General features: G+C 30.8%; 4 protein-coding genes across 4 annotated transcripts; 1 reads left to right on the top strand and 3 right to left on the bottom strand.

Moving 5' to 3' along the window:
* The first annotated feature begins 142 nt into the window (after window positions 1-142).
* Window positions 143-3732, top strand: MON1 (guanine nucleotide exchange factor MON1). The gene has a single exon (XM_020192683.1). It carries the CDS (start codon window positions 148-150, stop codon window positions 3364-3366), a length of 3219 nt encoding a protein of 1072 aa, XP_020049314.1. The 5' UTR covers window positions 143-147; the 3' UTR covers window positions 3367-3732.
* A 4821-nt stretch (window positions 3733-8553) lies between these two features.
* On the bottom strand, window positions 8554-8742 carry ASCRUDRAFT_16297 (Zn(II)2Cys6 transcription factor domain-containing protein; the record flags this gene model as incomplete). The annotated part of the gene is made up of 1 exon (XM_020189407.1): window positions 8554-8742. A coding segment is annotated over one exon (189 nt), but the record flags the coding sequence as incomplete, so codon positions are not given.
* A 1911-nt stretch (window positions 8743-10653) lies between these two features.
* Window positions 10654-14390, bottom strand: ASCRUDRAFT_12078 (uncharacterized protein). The gene has a single exon (XM_020188885.1). The coding sequence runs from the start codon at window positions 14355-14357 to the stop codon at window positions 10980-10982; it is 3378 nt and encodes a 1125-aa protein (XP_020049312.1). The 5' UTR covers window positions 14358-14390; the 3' UTR covers window positions 10654-10979.
* Window positions 14391-14411: 21 nt separating this feature from the next.
* SND3 (Snd3p) lies at window positions 14412-15621 on the bottom strand. Its single transcript, XM_020192682.1, has one exon. It carries the CDS (start codon window positions 15269-15271, stop codon window positions 14705-14707), a length of 567 nt encoding a protein of 188 aa, XP_020049311.1. The 5' UTR covers window positions 15272-15621; the 3' UTR covers window positions 14412-14704.
* Window positions 15622-15650: the final 29 nt, after the last annotated feature.

The following is a 15650-nucleotide window of genomic DNA, read 5'->3' as shown; positions in this document are numbered from 1 at the left end:
AAAAGCATCAAATTCAGCAGAATTTTTTTGTAAAGAAAAAAAAATAAGTTCCGGTGTACATGTGACTTTTAGTTGGATCTTCCAAATGCGGGCAGCGATATAATAAAAGTGGGTTTTAGCGCTGAGGACTCAGTTGCCATCGTGGCAATGGCATTCAAAGCTACATGGAACTCGTCGTCGTCTCTATTCAACAAGCTTGCTGGCCATGCCAGGACTGAAAAGAGGGACGATGGTGCAGCTGGTGCTTCAGCAAAGGAGACAGCGAAAGAGACAGTATCTGTGCAGCATCACAGCGTTGAGGTAGATGGATCTTGCAATACTGGGGATGGTGGCCATACTGAGACCAAAACCAAAGATGTTTGCAAACATCTTGGAAAAAGTGAAGATGGGAACAAGAACAATAATGGCAATGACAATGGAAACAGCGACGTGTTGAATCAAAAAGATAACGGCAGTAAAGATGATAGTATCAATGATAGTATTATCGATAATGAGATTGATCCCCATAAGACGAGATTGAACTCGAATCTGAATTCAAATCTAAGCAATTCTTTTCTATTGGCACCAAAGCAAAATCAAAGAAGCTTCTCGAATCCAACAACACACACTACTGGAACTAGTAGTACAACTTTGAGATTGAATTCTAATTCAAAAAGGTTATCGATTACAAGAATTGGCTCTGTGAGCCCAAAATCTCCATCTACTTTTGACATAAACAATTTGCTCTTAGCCTCTAAACCGATAGCAACGGTCAATTTTGAAACTGTTAATTATAATAATAGCAACAATAATTCTTCAAATTTGATCTCTGATGTTCGTGAGTCTTTAACGAATTCAATAACCGATTTGCGCAGCATCAATAATAATGACAATAGTTCCTTAATCTCAGTAGAGACCTCAAGTACAACATTCAATCTCAATTCAAATGGCAATTCCACTGCAACTAGATATAACGATTCCCCAATATTATCAGATCTAATTCCCACCATAACTTTATATTCCGAAAACGAGTCTTTAGAAAACATGTTAAATGAATTGATATCAGATAGCCAATCCCAATTAAATTCAAATCTAATAAGCGCACAAACAGGTGTCATTATAGATAATTTATTAATAAATTTTGAACTCTCAGATGATAGTCATGATTTAAATCAGTTTCATAAAATGAAAAAACATTTTTTTATTTTGTCCTCCGCTGGTAAACCAATTTATTCAATGCATGGTTCCGATGATATTATAACTGGTTATATGGGTTTAATTCAAACAATTGCTTCGTATTTTGAAAATTTTAACTTAGACTCAAATTTTTATACCAATAATACTAATTTTTCCTTTTTTATAACAGACCCAAACAATGATTCAGTAAAATCTTTTCAAACCTCTGATACTATTTTTGTCTTTTTAAATAAATCACCAATAATATTGGTCGCAATATCATCGATTTATCCAAAAGAAAGTGAAAACACCTTAACTTACCAATTAAATTTTCTATATGAATTTTTAATTTCATCATTATCAAAACCTTATCTAATCAGATCTTTTAAAAATAGAGATAATTATGACTTAAGAAAGCATTTAGGAAGAGGAGATTTATCAAGATTAGATTCTTTATGCAATGAATTTTCGATGAATTATTATTTAAATCCAAGTTTCTTAATTGGAGGATTAGAAGGAATTTACTTGAGAAAAAAAATCAGAGATAAAATCAATAAGATTTTTTTAGAGTATAGCAATAAAAATAAAAAACAGAAAAATAATAATAGTATCAACAGTGATAATATTAATAATAACACAAATCCAAGTAAAAGTTTATTATATGGGTTGTTGGTTGCACCAAAGGAAAAATTAATATCTGTCATAAGACCAAGAAGACACACGTTACACACATCTGATTTACAGTTATTATTCAATGTGGTATTCAACTCTAATTCATTTAAAAACAATAACGCTAACGAGGATTATTATGATTATTATAATAGTAATTCTAGCAGATATCAATCAGAGGTGGGATCTATTAGATCTAATATAACTAATCGTACAACGGCATCAAATATATTTAGTAATATTAATAACAATAACAATATCAACAACATGAGCAGTAGCAATAGTAATATAAATAGCAATATTAACAATATTAACAATATTAATAATATTAATAACCAAAATAATCTTTCAATGTTATCAAAAAGTGAAGAGGAATTTTGGATACCAATATGTTTACCGAAGTTTAACCCAAATGGATTTTTGTATGCATTTATTAATTATATTGACTTAAATAAATTAGAATATGAAGTTGAGGTAAAAAGCCAGGAATTATATAATAAACTTTATAATAAAAACGATAATACAGGTGGGAATAATGGTGATAATAATGATTTACGGAATATATTAAATAATTTTAGCTTCAATATAAATTCAAATTCAAACTCGAATAGTAATGAAAATAATAATGATAATGAAATTAGAAATGAAATTAGAAACGATATGGGAAATGATATGGGAAATGATATTGGAAATGTTAATTTTGATTTTAATTCCAATTTAAACTCAAGTGGATTTTTTGAAGAAAATAATAATAAAATTGCAATGGTATTAATTAGTGCAAATAAAAATGCATTTTACGACTTGCGTAAAATATCCAACAACATTATAAATTCATTAATTAGTAATTCTGTTTCGGCTAATAATATAAATAATAAAAATGACCAAAATTATAATAATAAAATTAATGATAGTAATAATAACGGTATTGGCGAAAATTTTGTTATGAATGTTAATGGTAGTAATAAAACAACGAATCGAAAGAAAACTGAAAATAGCAATAACATCATTAAGATGTTAAATGACAGTTTAACAAGAAATCGAGTATCAGTATTAGATATCCCTGCACCACTAATTTATCACTTTATTTTCAAATCTAAAAAAAATCTTCAGTACGTTTTTGCATCTTTTAAGCCTAATTTTCCTACAAAAGAATCACAACTAAAATTAATGATACTATATTCTGAATTATTCTCCAAAATCTCGGACAAGAAACTCAACAAGAATGATTTTATCAATTTAAGTCTTAACAATTTCAATGGAGATATTAGTGCAAACACAAACAACGTAAACCATTTATCTAATACCAACAATAAAAACAATAAAAATGGTCAAAGGTACGAAGCATATGAAACAAAATGGAAAGGCAATTCCAAGAATAATGATTTAATAGGCTTTTCGTTGATTAGTGATACGTACGAAATCTATCTAATAAGTGGAGGGTTGGTTAATAATGAATATTTGATCAAGAGTGCGAAAAAAATAGTTCAGTGGTGCAAAAAGAATGAAGAAAGATTGTTTATTTGTGGCGGAGCTGTTTATTGAAAAAATCAAAAACGGAAAACACAGAAAACAAAACGAAGTTTACGTAAATCCGAAATAACCCGTAATATCATCTGCAATACCGTAATTTATTTTATACGAAAGGATTTTGAGAACGGTAGCGTTGGTACGGAAACACTTCCAAACACGGCAGCAATTCCGAATGTCACTCTTTGTGCATCATTTTGCGCTCCCCGCACCAAAGGAAGTTTTGACCGTGAAAACGCTCGCTGATCACTGCCAGATGCAAAAAATATGTGCTATAATGCGGCTGAAATGCAGATCAACGCATAATTTGTCCTGGTGAGAGAGGTGCTTTGTATTAGGCTTTAATTTTGAGACAGAATCTGGGGTAATTTCCAGTAACGCAACTGGCTACAACCAACACTTAACCGTTCAAGTATGAATTTGTCAATTAAAGATAGAATACTATACAACCTCAAGAAAAAAAATGTAAAATATAACCATAAGCGTAATAGAATAAAATAAAATAAAATAAAAATTGAAAAAAATATGTAATTTTGTTTTGTAATATAGTCATTAATATACTGATTAAATACGATTGATATTGTTATTGTTATCAATACTAAAAGATGCAGGAAAAGCTTCGTTACTGTTATTGTTGTTATTATTATTTGTGCCATTGACAATGCTGTTAGAATTCATGTTGTTGATGCTCGAGGCAATATTGCCACTGGAGTCTACTGGTGGATTCAAAAAACTTGAAAGTGAGTTTTCTGGTTCTTGTTCATTTAGATTCTTTAAGTTGGAATTATCATTCTTATTCAATGGGGAATTCCAGTTGAATAGAGAGTTTAGATTAGATAAACTGGGGATTGTTGGTAATGTATTAGTGAATCCAGCTTTGGATTTTATTGAATTTGAATGTGAATTGGGACGTGAACCTGAATTCAATAATGATTCACCCATTGTATGATCACTCATTGATGAAAGTGAATTTATGTCATCATCATGGTTCAGTAAAGAACTGTTCATGGAGACACTACTGATTCCAAACTGATGATTATAGGTATTGGTTGTTCTAGAATAATTATTATCACCACCATTCATGCTATTATTGTTATTATTGCTATTGTTATTTGTATTGTTTGTATTGTTTGTATTATTGTATTTATTGCTGTTGAAATTATTGAATTGATTATAATTGTTACTAAAATTGTTATTTTCATTACTGCTGCTATTGCTATTAATATTAAAACCATTATTATTGTTATTATTATTGTTATTATGGTGATGATGATGATGATGATGAGAATTATGAGGATTTTGGTTAATTGAATAATCATTATATCTGCTTTTGTTAGACATGTTATAAGCTTCTGTTGACAATGAGTATGATCGAATCATGTCACTACCGCTGTTATTGCTAAATACACTATTATTGTTATTGCTACTCAGATTATTGCTCGGATTATTGTTATTCATACTGCTTCTGTAGTTATAACCATTTCTGTTGTAAGGATCTGAAGAACTTTGTGTTCTTTGTAAAGCTGTCCCAAAATTTGTTTGAAATAAACTTGGAGAATTAATGTTAGATGAACTTATTGAATCAGAATTCGATCGAACTAATCGAGAGCTGGTTATATTTAAATAATTATCGCTGTCATCTTCTAAATTATTGGTAAATGTCATATTATCGTTATTATAGCTATTAAATCTTCTTTCAGCTTTTGCTCGTAATTCGGCTCTTGCTCTTAATTCAGAATATGATATGTATTGATTGTTGTTGTTGTTATCATTATCATTATCATTATCATTATCATTGTTAGAAATATTGTTACTAGAAATTTCAGGAATATTAACATTATTATTGTTAACATTGTTGTTATAACTGCTATGAATAAAATTGTGGCGATTGTACATCATATTACTTCTATGATTATTGGAAGGATGATTATTATTATTATTTTCAATGTGATTCATATTTCTAAAACCACTATTACTATTGATTATTTTCTCTATTTTGTTGTCGATATCGTTATCAGCAACGTTATTGTCATATTCTTCTTCATAATTGTTTTTCAATTCAAACTCTTTACTGATAAAATCTTGGATAACTTTATAATAATCAAATTCCTTTCTAAATTCAGTATTATTGTTGTTGTTACTATCATTGTCATAATAAAAATAATAATTATAGTTCTTCATCAATGAATTAAACGTATTGCTAAGTATAATCTTACTATCTTTATACAAAGCTCCATTTCGTTTATAAAAGTTTTTAGTTATTAGAACAAGATTTAACACTTGTGCCATCAAAACTTTGAGGAAATTGATTGGTAATAGTTTAAACCCATTCTTAAAAATCAAATCATTTTTTTCAATTTTATTTTCAATATTAAAGCTGCAAGATGATGGTGCAAATAAATCTTCTCCAACTTTATTCAAGTTAGAATTCCCAGCCGATCCTGGTAAATTATTGGCATTAGCAGAGGAAGATAGCTTTCTTCTTTTTGTATTGATAATAGAGTTTTTTCTCAATGAGTACTTCTTTGACAAAGATGTAGAGTTAATTAAGTTATTATTACCTTTGTTTGTCAAATTATTGATATGGTTAATACTATTTTCAAAAATGATATTATTGAAATCATTTTCAATAAAATCCAATAAAATTGTATAAGAAATAAACTCTCTTGACAAATTTCCTAGAATAATATTTGAATTTGTAATACCATTTTTTTGATAGTTATCATTATAAATTTTACCATCATTATCAAAATTGATATTCTTCAAGTGGATGATTGTTCTTACATAAACATAAATTAGATTTAACTGAATTGCTGGTAAGCTAATTGCATTTATATTATTCATATCATCATCACTATGACTATCTCTATGATTTTGATTTTCATCGAACCTTTCATTCTTTCTTTTGCCTCCAACGTTATAATCATAAACATCCGTGACAGATCTTCTCATGTTCATTGATGTAATACTATCAAAGCTATCTTGAATAGAAAACTCTATTGAATTTCTTCTTTTTGAAGATGAATTCAACTTTCTTAATTTAGTAGAATTATTAAAAACGGTGCTGTCTAAAAATAAATTTTTAAAATCTGGAATTTCACCAGCAGGTATTTTATGATTCAAATTTAGAGAAACCAAATTTTTCTTCCAAGTCATTAAAGCAGAGTCTAATTTTTTCAAATTGACAGGTGAAAGTAACAAAATTTCGTTTTCTAAATTTGGGAAAAAATTCGATTGAATGTTTTTGGTATTGAGATTAATACTATCACTAGAAAAGGAACTAAAACTATTATCATTTTGGCTATTAGAAAAATTGTCATTTGAATGAAATAGTAAAAATTCATTAATGATTTTAAAAAATTTGATCAATTCAACAGTTCCAATTAAGTTTTTGTTTGTTGATAGAATTAAATCTAAATCCGGCACTTTGCAAGATTTTAAACCATTTTGATAATGAATAGATAGGAAATTTAAATGATTATTATAATTTCCAACAACTAAATTTAGAAAAGAAGCCAAGATGTAGCAGCACCAGTATAATTTTAATCTGACACTTGAATTATTAAAATTTTTAGTGAAATTGGAGTTGATTGTTAATGAATTGCCTAGAGAAGAAAAATTCTGAATTGAAATATTTGCGGTTTGTTGTTTTAAAAATTGGTTATCATTTAAAATCTGGTCATAGTTTTTATCGTTGAAGTTTTTATCTTCGTAGTTGATTAAATTATTGTAATTTAAATTTAGACCTAAAGTCAAAGCATATTCAGTGATTAAGTTTGATACTTTAATTAAAAAGGTTGACCAATTTGAGGTATGATTCAAGAAATAGTTTGAAATTTTATTCAAGCTGTTATTGGAATTATTATTTAAGTCATCTTTAGAGATTATGCTTTGATTATTTTGATTGTGGTGACTAACTGGTTCTAGCAATTCATTATCTTCTATGTTTGTTGATAAATTATTTTGAGAATTAAAATTTTGAATAATCAAGTCTTGATCATTGCCATCATAACATAAGCAAGAATAAAAAAATAGTAAAAGAACTTGTAGTCTTGATAGGGAAGGGTTTTCGATAAGATTTAATTTGTCAAAGATTAATTTTGATAGTATATTAAAATTAAAGGGCAATTTAAAGGGATTATTTGAGGGCAAAGAGATTGAGTAATTAATATTACCCAAGTATAGGATTAATAGCAATTGAAGTTTGAAGGATATTGAGATATTGATATTGTCCAAATTGAAGGATTCTTTTGTTACATTTGGGTTTGAAATTTGATGTTTAATTTTTTCATTAAAGTTTTTAAAGATTTTAAACCAATTAATTTCATCGATAATTGGTATAAAATTTTTGTTAATCTTGTTGAAAAAGTTTAAAATAAATTTATTTATTATTAGTAAATTTGTATTGTTAATTGATAGGGGGTAATTATTGGATGGTAAAGAGTTAGTATTTGGCTTTGAATTTGGAAGTGGCACTCGCGCTGGAATTGAAATTGGATCAAAATTTGGATTTTCAATGACAAACAAGTCAAAAATAATCGAGTCTAGAATTTTTGGCATAGAGTTATTTTGGATGTAATTTATAGTGTAGATAGTTTTATAGGAAGATTTTGAAGACAAAATCGAGGAAGTATTTAAAAGATAGTAAGAGTTGTAATCTAAGTTTATAGGCAAGACATTTTGAATAATGCTGTTAATTTTAAAATTCAATAAATTTTTGCCGAAAATGGTGTTGTCCTTGATAAAAACAGGTAGAGATAGTTTTTTATTTCTGTTGTCGATTATTGATTGAATGGATTCATATACATTTGAATTTAGATGGATATTATCATTATTTTGCATATTCATGCTCATTGATCTTGACATTGATTGAGCCATATTAGAGCTATTCAAGTTATTTATGCTGTTGTTGGGATTGTTTATACTGAGCTGATTGTTCATAGGTTGATTTTTAAAAAGAGGAATAATGTTAGTAAAATTTCCATTAAGAATGTCCTTTATAATGGAGGAAGAGGATATATTGTCATTAGGAGATTCAGAAGAACTAAGGTTAGGATCACTATTACTCAAGCTGTTGCTGTTGGTGTTGTTGTTGTTGTTATTGTTGTTGCTATTATTATTATTATTTGATAATTGGTCATTATTTGTAAAATTTTCATTGATAAAATTGATTAATTTTAAATTTTCATTTTGCAAATATATTAAATTTTTCTCCAAATTTTCTGTGTAGCCCTTTGGGAACGACCTTCGGGTTAATTTATCCGAAGTTTTGCAGTTAAAGCCAATTTTAGAGCAATTTGAACAAGATGGCAAATTTCCATCGCATTTGATTTTTTTAATTCTGCAGCGGTCACAAGCCTGGGAGGTTCTTGAAGTGCCATTTTTGGGATTTTTGATCAATTTCCAATTTGCGTTTTCCTTAGTAATGCCATTAGTATTATCACCGTTGGTGGAGGATTGTTTTTTTTGCTTTTTAGTGGCCTTCTTCTGTTTGGGGGTGATTTGAGGAGTTAAAGACAGCTGGTTCATTGGCGAATCGTGGGGAACTGAATCAGCAGGCAGTATGGAAGAAAGTGAGCTTGTTGGGCCTGGGGCAAGAAGTATGTTTGTGGACTGCAGACTTGTAGAGGAAATTTCGCTATTTGGTATGAGTTCGTGTGATGAATCACTGGCGCTAGCGTCGAGGCCATTGCTGGTGAAGCTGGCAATGGCGGTTATGGTGGATATGTTGTCCATGTTGGAGCCAGAGCTTTCAGCATGGCTGGGAGAGTTCTGGGACTGGTTTTGGAGCTGGTTCTGGAGCTGCTGGGTATCGGTGCTTAGCGAGTCATCGATGTTCAGCGAAGAAGAAAGAGAAGGAGAGGGAAAAGAGGCAGTATTTATATCAACGGGCAATATCTGGCTCATCGTCGAGGGGCGTGGTGCTGGAGAAGAAAGAGAAGCGAGAGCAGGGATGCGAAGGACTTGGACGGCTTATATACCTTTTCAGCGCTCCCTCCAGGGCCCGTTCCCTGCGGCGATTGGCTGGCCGTCGTCAGCCATAGCAGGAACATATGCTCTTTTGGGCTCGGAATACGCAGCCGTCAAATCACTGCTCCCCAAATGCCAATCACCTCCCGTAGCAGGACACTTCGAAGTGGAGTGGGTCGTGGTGGAACTCACGATCGCTTGTGGTTTTTGCGCAGCACTCTCCTGCACCCCACAACCTGGGGCTTCTCTAACTGCATAGCAGTTCAGTTCCGACTCAGTCACGCGCAGCGTCAGCCTTATCCGATGCTCTTTGTCTGCTTTTCTGGCCTGTTTTACTGGCCTGTTTTACTGCTCAAAGACTGCAAAACCAGAAAAGTTGGCTTTGTTGTCGGCCCTTCGTATCTACGGTTCTGGTCGTGACTCGTCTGCCGGAACCAATCAATAAAGAAAAACTATCGGTTTGGTATTGATGAAGAAATGCTTTCTCACTTGTTTAAGACTCGCTAATTTGAGTAACAAAACTTTAACCCAACTATGAAAATAAAACGGTTTCCTACAGGCTCTCAATATTATTTATTAGCGTGTTCAAAAAAACGGAACATAACCGCTTAGCATGTTGTTATTTTATGCTCGTGGTTCCAGAACCACAGGTATACCTTTTGTGATCTGCCAAAAGCTACTCAGTTAAAGACTAGAGCTCTAAATGCTTTGCTGTTTTCTAAATTGTGCTGTTCTTATAAGAGCAACAAACACATTCAAAATTGTTGACGGAGTATCTAATATCATTATTTTAATTACTACTTTTGGTAAGCTTTTGAACAAAACAAGAATTGAAATATTTGAAAATTCCAAAAAATAAGTCAATTGAATTTTTTTGTCTTGCTTTCAATTTGAAATTTATTGTAATATAATAATTATATAATTTCCCCTGTTTGGGCTTATTTTAATTGTTTGGATTATTGGTTAATGAAGATTTAAAAGCAGTAATTCCATTAACACCTTTGGATTTCAAATTCAAGCTTTTTAGATTAACTAATTGCAAGTTTAAATTACACCCAAAACATTTCTAAAAAATCAAATTGCTTTTTGCTTTTAAATCTCTCTATCAATTTCAGTACCTTCAAAACTCAATTACTGCTGGAAAAAGCTTCCTCATCATATACATATCACCTCTTGATATACTATCAATATACGTCTGTAAAGGATGATTCCCATTAGAGTTAATTGCTTTCATATGATTAAATAAACACAATCCCAGTTCCAGTTCCAGAAACATTTGCGCGTGACACACATTCCGCTAATGAGCGACACATGTAATCAGCATGGATGCATCACAGATATTCAAAATGCGCTGCCCATCATGTGCTGTTGGTCACCTGCTCACGTGTGGACATCGAGACAATGCTTTGGTTTACCCTTTTCGGCTTTTCAACTCCAGGTCGAAATGCCACAGAGCTGGCCTCGGAATACATTGACATGCACACGCCAGAAATAATTCGGACAAGTGGAGAAAGTGTTGCGTGACAGCTAAACTTAAATTTGCATGTTCTGCAGGGAAGCGCGTCTCTATGGTTCTGGTATTTCGGTTTTAGGAATTACGGCTTCTTTTCGTCTCGTGCTTCTTGTGCTTCTCGTGTTTCTCATGCTTCTCTCCTAAATTACCATGGGTTGAACTCAACACTATCGATAAGCCCTTCGCTTCCCTCGTCACGTCCAGCTTTGTCATTCCAGCCTTTATGAACAGCCGTATCTGGCAACTTCACTTCTCCAAATAAATCATTATTTCCATCATACTTATTCCTACCATAATTATAATCATAATCATAGTTTCCATCCAAACTATTTTTTTTGTGACTATTTTTATTTACCTCTTCATTTTCATTATCTTCTTCATCTTCGTCCTCATTTCCTATTTCTATTTTTCTTTGCTTTTCCTTTTCTTTTTCCTCTTGTTCATATATATCATCAATTAAATCTCGAATCTCTATTGAAATAAATGGCTGAAACTTCTTCATTTTTTCTTTGTTCAATCCTCCCAATCCGGCTCCATATTTATTGATCAATTCACTCTTACTTGGTAAACAAACTTTGTAAATTTGAAACGGGTTTAAATATATTTCTTCATTATTATTATCAACATTATAATGAATATCTTTGCACCTGTCTTCATCTACCTTATCTTTAATAGACTTATTCCTATAATTAAGATCTAGCTCAATCACCTTATTAACTAGTCTCTTGGGTACTTTATCTTCAACAATCTCATATCGATAATTTCGAATGATTCTCGTTATTTGTCGATAGCTTAAATTCTTGATCTCTTTAATCATATTCAAAAATTCTTCATCTTTCAAATCATTTTCAACTGAAAAATTAATCGTTAATATTTGTAATATCTCCAATAGATTATGCAATACCCGGAAATTATATTTCGAAATTTCATTCAAACTTGAATAATAAAAATCAGATAATTCAATTTTCGCAATTTTCGCAATTTCTCCTTTCAAATCTTTTTTATCGGGAAATTTATCCTTAAAATATGCAGAATTGGAAAACCTTGTAACGTTTTTCAATTCAACATCCTTATCTCTCACAATATCATCAGGATTATCCTTTAACACATCCTCCTGATATTCTTCAAATTTAATGAATTGATAATTACTGTTCATCTCTTCAGAATCTTCTTTATCCAACTTTAAACTCAACTTGTTAATCCAATCTTCAATATGACTGAAATTTAATCGCATCTCAATCGCAGCTGACCTTGTTAAGTATTTTTTCTTATTATTCAACAAAATCTTATTAACTAGTATACAGTTCAACCAGTTAAATACTTGTTCTAAGCATTGTTTTAATAATAAATTACTTAGATTGTGTAATTTGAAAACATAAATTAATGCCTCCAAAATTTGAATAATCTTATCTGGCGATGGCTTCATTTGTTCTTCAATACTTGGTGGATACAACATTTCTAAAATTTCTTGGAATTTCTCGTTTTTTTCTTTAATTTTCTCTTTATTGATTTCATTATTTATCTCGGAATTATTAACCTCATCTCCAAAATTATCTGTAGAATTAATTGAATTGACCGACGATCTCTTTTTGTGTTTAGATGAACTTGAACCGAAAAAATTCCATTCATTTTTATAGACTATTTTTTTATTAAAATTCGGTAACGATTTATAATTCAATAAACAATCATCGATTATATCTAATAATCTATTGTTAATTGAATTAGATAACTGAGAGATTAATTGCTGAATTAAATTAATAAAATTTTGTAAAAAAATTGGATTTTCTTGAAAAAAATTAGATCCATCTCGTAATAAGTAATAGTATGTGAAAACTATAACAGATAACCAATAACTTATTAGCACAATATCACCCTTTTTATTTAGATTATTTAAACTATTTGGGTTATTTGGATTACCTGAACTATTTGAACTATTTGAGCTACTTGGGTTATTATTATTAACATTTTCATTTAAGCATGATCGCGGATTTAAAATTAAATATAATCTGTTAGTGAATAAATCAATAATATTTTGTGTTGAATCAAAATTTTTTTTAATATTCCAACTGTATCTGATTAATTGATACAATATCGATGCAGGTATTATTGAGTTGTTTGAATATTTAGAACTTAAAAATCTTATCTTGAAAATAAGATTCAAAAAATCAGGGATATTATAATCACTAAATTTAATAAATTTATTTGTATTTATGAAATCAAATATCCCAGAATCGTTACTATTAATCTTATCGATAATACTGGTTCCAGTATTAATACTTCCTAAATCACTATTCAAATTGGGTGCAATTGATGATGATTTATATAAATCATCATCAACAGCTGTATTTATTGAATTTGAATTAATGGCTTTAATATCGATTATTTGTAATTTGATTTTATTTGATAATTGTTTTTCATCAGATAAATTCAAGGATTGAATTAAATGAGAGTCATTTTTTTGATAAAAATCTATATCATTTAAAAACGAGGATTCAGAGATTGATCTATTATGAGACACTTTTATTTCAGTCATACCATTTGTTGGGCCTATGCTTTGGAAATTTATTTTATTGGTATTATTATTATTATTATTATTATTATTATTATTATTATTATTATTATTATTATTATTAGTGTTACTGGTATTTTTACTGCTGCTTAATAAAATTGTGTTTGAAATCAAATTATGATTATTAAAATAATTATAAATTTTTAAATCTAATTGACTGATCAATGAATTGTCATTATTGTTAATAATAGTTGTATTAATTAAATCTATGTAGGATATGTTGTTTTTGTTTTTGAAATTTGCGTCTAAATTTAAGTCCAAATCATCCTGTAGGGAGATTAATTCATTGATGATAAATAAGTTTTTAAAATAAATTGACCACATCATTGGAGTATAGTTTATATTATTTAAATTATCGGGTTTGTTGATATCCAAATCCAAGTAGTTTTTCAAGTTTAGGATTATCTTGAAAATCTTTCGAGAAATATATAATTGATCATCGATATTTATAAAATTAAAATTGAGATTAAAACCTGGATTTGTATTTGAATTTGCAAAATAGGAGTATAATTCTAATAAAGAATTTATGAAAATAGAATAAATTGATAATGTCAAACCATTACGATCGTAGTCATTGACTAAAGAAAACAACTTTTGTTTCAAAACGCTATCATTGATAATTGAGTTCAATTTATTCAAATCCTGATTCAAAATGGAGTAAATTAGGATTATCAAGATTTTATCGTTAGATAGACTGGCTAGATTTGAGATATTTGTATCATCGCTAAGATTTAGACTGTGGTATAACGATTCAACAGACGACTTTGCAGACAATATTTGATTGAAGCTGAGATTATTAGGCAAAAGAGAGGCTATTGGAAATTGGTTGAGCAACTGGTTGATGAGCGTATTTGAGATGGACTTTGATAGCGAGCCCGATAAACTGCTGATGGAGGTAGTTGCAGAAGTCAAGAACCTGTCAGAAGACAAAGCATTCCAGGAGTTCAAGTCCATGTTGAATCAATGAAAGCACTGGATGGAATCTACAAGACTAGTTGGTTTGGTAGAAGAACTACAGCTGTATTGCACATAGACCTATTATATCGCTGCACTAAAAGGGATCTACAGAGGAAAATGACACGCAGGGCGAGACGGAACGAGGAAAACGAGACGGAGACGGAGACGCTGAACAGATAAGAACACAACTGATCAGTTTGAGTTTGGTGGGCAATTGGGGTGATTTATTGGATGGTGATTATATAGGATTAAAATAGTAAGACAACAGGAGGGCTGAACTGAAAGACTGCATTTATTATATATTTATGAAGTAAATTTTGTAATTGGCAATGGGCTGAGTGACTCTATTCTTCTTTGATACCACCAGAACCACTGACCTCAGCTTTTTCAATTGATTGCTTATCGGTTTTAGCTGGAGTGGAAGCGCCACCAAACAAAGGAGCAGCTTTGAAGGGTCTGGCCAAATCACCCTTGGCTTCTTGATTGAATAAATGAACTTTGACAACTTTGCTTTCAAAGGCACTTTTGACTGGGTTGATACTTTGCATTAACAATGGATTGGTGTATTTCATGTACAAATGCATGAAGCCCATCATAGCGACACCGGTGAAAATACCCTTGATTTGAGCATTGACTTGTTGCAAATCGTAATCCTTAATGGTGGTTATAACCAATTTGCCTTCGGTTTCCCCACTCATAGGATTTGGATCACTGAAATATTTGAAAGTGGTTAACTCATTCTTCTTGACAATCTTTTGTCTGACAAAGAGATATAAAGCTAAACAGAAACTTATGCAAGAAACATATAATATTCTGACGTAGAAAATTGTGTTGGGGTTTTCCCAATCAAACTTTTTGGAAACTTGCATCATAACGAGCATCACAACGATATTGGAAACTGCTGGATTCATCTTGAAAGCTATATGTGGTACTGGAGGTCTAGATCTGGCTGGGTGCAGAAGTGTCAGAGCTTTTTCAGAGCTTAATCAGAGCTTAATCAGAACGTAATCAAAGTGCTATCAGCCTGTTTGAAGAAACGTCAGTTATATCTTTTCTTCACCAAAAAAAAAGTTTTTTTCACAGCAAAAAAGGTCAAAAAGAGTTCTTAAAAGGAAAGTTGCCGCTGAGCTGTCAAAAATGCACGTGCTCAATCACCTTCAACACGTGCTTGATACCGGAATTGAAGCCACTGCCTATTCCGGATCATCGGCATATTTTTCAGCTTCCTTTTTTGCTGCTGGTGCTGCTTCTGCTGCCTCTGCTTCTTTGCCAACTTCTTCTCTGCTTCTC

The sequence above is a fragment of the Ascoidea rubescens genome, assembly GCF_001661345.1.
Source record: "Ascoidea rubescens DSM 1968 unplaced genomic scaffold ASCRUscaffold_2, whole genome shotgun sequence".
Taxonomy (NCBI): domain Eukaryota; kingdom Fungi; phylum Ascomycota; class Saccharomycetes; order Ascoideales; family Ascoideaceae; genus Ascoidea; species Ascoidea rubescens.
This window is presented reverse-complemented; position numbering and strand designations above follow the sequence as displayed.

Excerpts from the sequence above, each read along its gene's own strand:
- MON1 (XM_020192683.1), top strand. The coding sequence starts at position 148 with ATGGCATTCAAAGCTACATGGAACTCGTCGTCGTCTCTATTCAACAAG.
- ASCRUDRAFT_12078 (XM_020188885.1), bottom strand. The coding sequence starts at position 14,357 with ATGGACTTGAACTCCTGGAATGCTTTGTCTTCTGACAGGTTCTTGACT.
- SND3 (XM_020192682.1), bottom strand. The coding sequence starts at position 15,271 with ATGAATCCAGCAGTTTCCAATATCGTTGTGATGCTCGTTATGATGCAA.